Source organism: Cynara cardunculus, unplaced genomic scaffold (genome assembly GCF_001531365.2).
Source record: "Cynara cardunculus var. scolymus isolate 2C unplaced genomic scaffold, CcrdV1 Un_Scaffold_6013, whole genome shotgun sequence".
Classification (NCBI taxonomy): domain Eukaryota; kingdom Viridiplantae; phylum Streptophyta; class Magnoliopsida; order Asterales; family Asteraceae; genus Cynara; species Cynara cardunculus.
In genome coordinates this window covers 8,796-16,918 of record NW_020202721.1, presented here as the reverse complement: position 1 = coordinate 16,918, position 8,123 = coordinate 8,796, and the positions used below count along the sequence as shown (strand labels likewise).

The 8,123-nt window shown below is 35.4% G+C and overlaps 1 protein-coding gene across 1 annotated transcript; it reads right to left on the bottom strand.

Annotated features, from left to right (window-relative positions):
- Positions 1–2,505: 2,505 nt before the first annotated feature.
- LOC112504564 (UDP-glycosyltransferase 85C2-like) lies at positions 2,506–5,103 on the bottom strand. The gene is made up of 3 exons (XM_025108512.1): positions 5,039–5,103; positions 3,811–4,322; positions 2,506–3,720 (listed from the first exon to the last, which is right to left on the bottom strand). The coding sequence occupies exons 1-3, from the start codon at positions 5,101–5,103 to the stop codon at positions 2,780–2,782; spliced, it is 1,518 nt and encodes a 505-aa protein (XP_024964280.1). The 3' UTR covers positions 2,506–2,779.
- Positions 5,104–8,123: the final 3,020 nt, after the last annotated feature.

Below are 8,123 nucleotides of genomic sequence, written 5' to 3'. Positions count from 1 at the left end.
ATAAAGTTGGTTTCAAAGAAGGAAACAACAATAAATTATAAACCTTGAGAATGAAATCAACAACAAATTACAAACCACGGGGACGAAAATCAAAATTTCGAAGCCACAAGGACAAAAATCGTAATCTTCCACAAATCATAAGGACGAAAATCGTAGATTACTCTAAAGTTAAAATGATGGGACCTTGAAAAGTTTGAAAATGCTTGAAAAATATGTTTTCTAAAGAGAAGATTGTCTACTTTACTAACGTTATGTTTCGGAAGACCCTCTAAGGAGAGTACCGAGTAGGATCTAAGTTCAGTTGTGTCATCAACCTTCTTTATAATTGCCATCTTACTTGCGTTTACTACCACCTTTACAACTGATTTATAACTGCCATCATACAACTGCCTACCCCCCCCCCTCCCATTTTGGTATCAGAGCATTTACGTTCCTTTTGCCTACCATTCTGATACCATTTTGGTATCAGAGCATTTCAGTTACGATCATCATTTTGTGTGTTCATATAAGTGTTATTTTAGCTACGTTTTGTTTTTTATTTCTGTCTACCTACGTGTTTTTTTTATTCCGCCTAGTTGTGTAAGTTTAAGTTGTTTGTTGCATAATTATTATTGTGTTTATTTGTTGGTAAAGTTGTTGTGTTTGTTTGTTTGTAAAGTTGTATAAAAAACAAAAAATCTTTTTCCTTGTGTTGTTTTTTCAGTTTAATCTATTAGTGTGTTTAATCTGTATTTTATCTTTATATGTTAATCTTATTTATTTATGTGTTTCTTTGTTTTTTATAAAAAAAAAAATTTGGTTTATCCTCATGTCAAAAGTTTTAGACTTTTTTTTTTTCTAAAAATGATCTCAGACGTTTGTTTAAAAAAAGAATTTATCTCCGTACACCTTCAATTAATTTCCAATAAGACTTGTAAAATTATTTTTCCTAAAGAACTAAAAATGGTTTTAAATGATGGAATTTTTTTAATTTAGAAGATCAGTTGCATTTGTAAACAGATTTCGGCTGAAGAATACATTTTTTATGACAAAGACAAAAATATTAGAGTCGGTTTATTATATGATAGTTTTGCAGCTATTTATACTATTATAGAAAAGACCATCAATCCAGACTGTGACCGGGATATATATATATATATATATATATATATATATATATATATTAAGGTTTTTGAATTATTGAGTTGGTGATGAGGTGGAACGAAAAAGGCGTGAAAAACCTCAATAAAAACCCTAACATTCTAGATGCTCTATATATGTGTTGTTTAATCATACATGGTTCTTGAGTATATACATCATGTGACACAGGACTTGCTTAAAAAATATTTAATTTGGTTTCACGTGTGATAATCATTGATATTTTTCTTATTCTGGGACAATAACGTTATTTGTTTTGTTTGGATACATAGTTTTGTCCAAATAAACTTCTTAAAACACCTTTGTGTTAGAGATATATATACTACAACAAAATTGAGTATATTAGGACATCCTATGTCTTTAAACGTCTCAATAGACCGTTTTATAGAACTTAATTTATAGGAACAAAATATAAAACGTTCTATCTAAAGGTGTTCTAATAAGTTTATACGACGCTTTCGGACGTCTGAACAAGTTTTTTAGGACATCTTTAATACAAAGTGTCGCATTAGCAAGTTTATAAGACACTTTTGAGAAAGTGTCCTATAAACTAATTTTTTATAGGACACTTGTTTTTATAGGACAGTTTTTCAAATAGTGTCCTATAAAGTTGTTAATGGGTGAGCTTGGCTCCAAAGGTCAAAAGTACCAGGAGGTCCCATGTTCAAATCCAATGAGAAATAAAAATCCTCTTGTCGCCACGGAGATTCAAATGCGGTCACTCCGAGCTATCTGCAAAGCAGGTGGTCGTCCTGGGATTAGTCGGCTTGCATAACGGGTTGGATATTGAGGTTAATAAAAAAAGTTGCTAATGGGACGCTTTATATTAAAAGTGTCCTAAAAAACTTATTACGACGTCAAAAAATATCATATAAACTTATTACAACACATTTAGATATGACACTTTAGTTTTTTGGTCTTGTAAATGAAGTTATAAAGAGGTCCATTAGGACGCTTAAAAATTGAAAGTGTCCTATAAACTCAATTTTGTTGTAGTGATAATGTGGTACTTGTAAAGGTATTTAACCCCTATTATAAGGTTGCTCTAGTGTTTGTTGCTATTGATGTTGTAACGGATTTTCATCTATATGGACAATGAGCTTTGATGTGTAGTGCATCTATATCCTCGTGTTGGGATACATAGCTTGGTACTCATATAATACTGAAATTTTTATCTTTAAATGTAAGATTAGGTAAACACATATGACAAATCAACAAAGCATCATACATCCTATATGTTTTGATGCTATGTAATCCTCTCTATGGCACTACGGTATTTGTTTAATTTATGACTCTAATTCTTTTCAAGTGATGCTTAGGCGAAACGATCATACCATTTACAAAAAGGAAGCTCTCATGGGTCATTTCAAGAAGGACAAAAGGTGAGCCATGGAAACAAGTACCATTTACACAAGACGAAATAAGTACGTAACTAGTTCGTGAATAAAAGAAGCATGTTCTCACAAACATGCACCTATAATTAACTAACACGCCAATATTCGATGACTTTAGACTACTTGGTTTTGGTCTGAACACATATAAATCAATAATACGTGTTGGGTTTTCAGACTCGAATGTTTGGGTGTGTACAATATTATTGTTGCATTCTTTTTCTTAAGTAACATAAACATACGAGATATCTCTACTTTGTTGATAGCATGGTGATTTCCTTGACAAGGTTCTCCACATTCAAGAAAGATGAACCATTGGGAGATGTAGCCATTTTTGCCTTTTCCTTCCACTCCATGGCCTTGTTTCTCATTCTCTGACCTCCTTCTCCCATCAACTCCTGCACCAGCTTTTTAACTTCATCCCTTTTCACATTCTTCCCCATCTCTAATCCAACATCCCATTCCTTGCATATAAACCTACAATTGGTCGTCTGATCCCACAAATAAGGCCAACATATCATTGGCACCCCAGCCGACAAGCTCTCAATGGTTGAACCCCATCCACCGTGGGTCAGGAACCCTCCAATAGACGTGTGATTTAGGACCTTTTCCTGTGAACACCAGCTTGCTATAAAACCTCTTCTTTTTATCTGCTCCTCAAGTTCAGGAGGCAAAACTGCAGATTGATCTCCTACAACCAAGTTAGATCTGAGTATCCAAAGGAAATAGTGGTTGCTATCAGCAAGTCCCCACCCAAATTCTATCAGCTCCTCTAAAGACATTACTGTTGTACTCCCATAATTCACGTAAATGACAGAGTTTGGCTCCTTAGATTCGAGCCACTTGAAGCAGTCTGGTTCTTCTTTCCATAAGCTGTATCCATTGACATTCGGCRTTTCTGCATGTTCCGTTGTCTGATCAAGCAGTAATTGCACCGGACCAATCGTGTAAACATGGTGAAACATTGATGAGAGAGCTTTGACAATACTATCCTCCAACTCATCAAATGTGTGAAGGATAATATTTGAAACCCTGTTGGAATTTTTTGTAGCTTCAACAAGAAATGTGAAAGGTTTGTCGTTGGGGTCCGTGGTCCAAACAGTGGTTGGCAGATCCTTTAGTCGGATACTTTTCATCCCCGGAATCCAATCAATAATGGTTTCTAAAAACCCGTTTGTCAAGTAACTTTCATCTACAGATCCATACATGAATGACCACAAGTGTTACTTTTTGTGCATAGAAATAGAAGAATCGTATCCAAAACAATCGCCAAAAAACAAACCTTGAACTGGAGTAAGTCCTTTGTCGATGAGAGATTGGATCTGGTGAAACCCCATGAATCCACAAGCAGAAAGCGTCCAATAGAGCATGATAGGGATTTCAAGCTTTTGTGCAGCATCAATGGGGAAAGTTGACATGAAGCCATCCGAGATGATACAAGTGGGAGGAGTAGGAAGCTTGGTTGCAAGCTCGAGAAAAGGAGCCAAGAAATTCGTTTCCACGTAATGCAGAAGTAGCTCTGAGTGATCACTGTCATCTTCAGAACTGCGAGGAATGCCGTCGGGAATTGTTTCAAGATGGAAATCAGGTGAGGCGCTGAGGTAGTGTGGACCAGCGGACTTGAGCAAACGCTTGTGAACGAACTCTGTATTGACGAAGGTTATTCGGAGTCCCTTGTGATGAAGAAGCTCTGCTAGTTTGAGCATGGCCTTTACATGGCTTTGTGCTGGAAATGGGATAAAGATGACATGAGGCTTCTTCTCAGCTGTGGCCATTGTTTCCGTCCTCCTTTGTCTATTTGGCCAAGTATATGGGTTTTAATMGACAAAAACATAACACATGCTATTGGAAATTTTGCAGTGATTGATGGAAACGTTTATGGTGGTTGTCTTCCAATCCTAAGGACCACACACCAATATCAATCTCAAGTGGCATATCACGTAGGCATTGATTCAATGTTTGATTTTGGGCATTGATTCAATCTTTGATTTTTAATTTGGTAAGCCATAATAGCATCCACAATCATACAATACTCGATTATTAGATATTTATTACCATATTTAACACATCAAAAGTTTATTTTGTTCAAAGTGCTAAAAATATATTATAATACTTGATTGAAGCATCTTCCTGATTCAAGATAACCCTAATTCAAGATAACGAATTTAGGGTTATTTGGGATTGCTTATAAAAAAATAACTTGTTGACTTATTCCGGTGTAACACTGGTAATAAGCACTTTTGAGTGTTTGGATAAACAACTTATAATGGTGTCAAACCGATGATAAGAAGTTTTTTAAGAAGTTAAATAATTCTGCCTTACAATAAATTGATAGGTATTTTTGTTGATACATGATATTTATACAAGTGATAAATATTGCTAATATTGCTTTAGTTGGTATAAATATTTACAACACAAACGTACCACAAGCCTTTAAAATCTATTGGGGGATAAAACCACATGCCTCTAAATTCTGTTGATACATGATATTTATACAAATAATAATTAACTTTACTGGAAATTGACTCAGATCGTCAATCCCTGCATCCCAATTAACTAACCAAATTTTACGCATTTGCGTGAACTACATTTCCTGATTAAGAAAAGAAAATAAAATAGTTTATGGAAATGTGTAAACCATTTGCATAGGTTTAGCAGTCTATTCTGATTTCCACGTGACCTAGGCTGGAAGATATGGTCGGTTGCTTATATGGTGTCTGGTGTAGCCACGTGTCTTACAAAAATAAATAACATAAACTTACGTAACCTATTTGAAATATGAATACTAGGTCTCATATGTGAATTAAATGAAGGGATGGGGACACCACCCCAAAACTTTACGCAACCAACCCTAAGGTTTTTTCTACAGACTTTCTTTGGCCTTTCCAACGAGCACTCCAACTCCCAGGTTTATACCCTTCTAGAAACCCATATGGCATATGATAGCCAGGTAACTTTTAACTGGTTTTTTTTGCTTATTTTGCTGTTTTTATGTTGGTTTACTTCGACCCAATTTGCATAAACCATTTGTTTTTGTTTTGTTTCTTCAAAAGAAGGGACGGAAAAACCTTATTCAAAAAACGGAGAACTTACAAATGAGAAGAGGACCAACCCTCGATAAGAAAAAAGAAGACGATGACATTACATGTGATGTGATCTTGGTCCCTTTCCAACTTGATTCATCGGTGATCATGAAGTTTATTATGTGATTTGGAATCCTTTTTTCAAAAAGTTTGATTAGATAAGGATACCAGAAAAGCTTGTGTGTTGATATAATCTATCTCTTACCCAAAAAAAATGTCGTGCTCTCTGAGCGATAGATTGGGTGAGAAAATAGGAATTCCCAACTGTAAAACGATAAGGCAAAGGAAACTAGTGTGGCGCTACAGCGAACCAAATTTCAGAGTTCATCATTCTATAGATGTTAGAGGGTATACTAAAGTTAGATTGGTCTCTGTTATCTTGACAGGAAAAGGTTGCCGAAATTCAAAAAGAATTGAAATGCATAGATTGGAGAACTTTTTGTTTGGGAGGCAGGAGGTTTCTGACTTGGTTTTATGCATCTCCTCTTTTCTGTTAATCTGAGCAATTAGTTTCTCTTGAATCAAGGTTCAATTTCTGTCATTCTCTTTTCTTTCACTGGTTCAATTCTTTAATCAAAAATCCTAATTTGGTGTATGTGCAGGGACATACATGCTTATTCTTGTAGTGGTGGTGGCAATGGATGGTGGTGATCAGTGGACGACCATGGTTTTGGAGGTGGTGGAGGAGGTTATAATAGAAGAGAAGGTAGAGGTGGTGGCAATGGACGGTGATGGTCAATGGACGACGATGATTGTGGAGGCGGTGGAGGAGGTTGTAGTAGAAGAGAAAGTGGAGGTGTCTAAGAAAAAACCTTTTTTCTCCCACCTTGTCGTAGTTCTTATCCTTGTCTCATGTCGCACCAAACGTGGGATAGTGAGTACTTGTCCCATGTCGCGCCAAACGTGGGACAGTGAGTTTTGTCCCGCTCTGTCATATCCCATGTACCAAACGCATCCTTATTATTATGTCACACTAAAGATGTTCACAACCACATGAGAATATTTACATATGCAAGTCATGTTGTAATACCCATCATTATCATTCTGCTAAGAATGGGTATTTGAGTGTCTAGATTTAGGCTTACAACCGGATAAATGAGGGCAATGTTCATTGGACTATGTTTTGTTTACTACCTTGGTTTACTTGCCAAGTAATTTTTCTGTGTTTACTAATATATCCTTGAAAGGTGCATACCGTCTTTTAAATGTTGGACTAAATGGCCTTGCTGTTTCTGCATACTACAACAAAATTAAGTTTATAAAACATCATCAATTTTAAAGTATCCCAATAGATTGCTTTACAAAACTCAAATTATAGGAGTAGAACATAAATAGTTCTATCTAAAGGTGTTGTAATAAGTTTATATGACACTTTTAGACGTCTTAACAAGCTTTTATATGAGATTTTTAGACGTCTTAACAAGCTTTTATATGAGACTTTTAATACAAAGCGTCCATTAGCTATTTTATATGACACTTTTAAAAAAGTATCCTATAAACCTATCTTTTTATAGAACACTTATTTTTATAAAACAAATTTTCAAATAATGTCCTATAAAATAGCTAATGCAACGCTTTGTATTAAAAGTGTCCTTTTTAACTTGTTAAAAACGCTCAAAAGCGTCCTATAAACTTGTTACAACACCCTGGATAGGACTCCTTATTTTTTGGTCCTATAAATTGAGTCTCATAAAACAGTCTATTACAATGCTTTGAAATTGATATTGTCCTGTATACCTGATTTTGTTGCAGTGGCACCAGCATTGAGATCTATTAATCTTGGGTGTTGCACTTTACTCACTTCTAATGGTATCATCGATTTAGCGAGATGTCTAGGTTGTCTGTTCTAACAGTAACTGTGTGATCACTAGGACTGTTTTTCTTCCATCCATTCATTGTTTTGGTTTATATAAGATACCCCAATAATTAATAAGGTGATAGTGATGAGCAGGACGGACCTATAGTGGTGCATATGGTGGTACGTGCCACCGTATTATTCTTCCGTCGAAGGATAAGGGACGGACCTATAGTGGTGTATATGGTGGCACGTGCCACCGTATTATTCTTCCGTCACAAGGGTAAAAAAATTTAAATTCGTGAAATGTGCAATCATATTAATTTGTTGTGTGTCACCATATGTATTTTGAAACTAAAATGAGGACAAGTTTTATTTGGTAGAGTTCGTTTGCAAGACTTTTATTTCACCCTAGACCCAAGCTCGAATTCTGTTAGTGTCATTTTCTTAGTCAAATGGTGGTCATCATTTGAAAAAAAATTCTATATATTTGTTTCTTATGGTAAAACAGTATCATCGTTTGAAAAAAAAATTTGGATCCGTCCATGGTGATGAGGCTGAAGCTGCATATTTTGATGGGTGTGGAGAGCCTTTGAAGGAACTACCGCTGAATCATGTTGGTGGGGTACCTGCTTTCAACAACTATTACATTAGCCTTTTTCAGTCTTTCATTATCTTTGTTTTAAGTGGCGTTTGACTTTGCGTTCATGATATTAA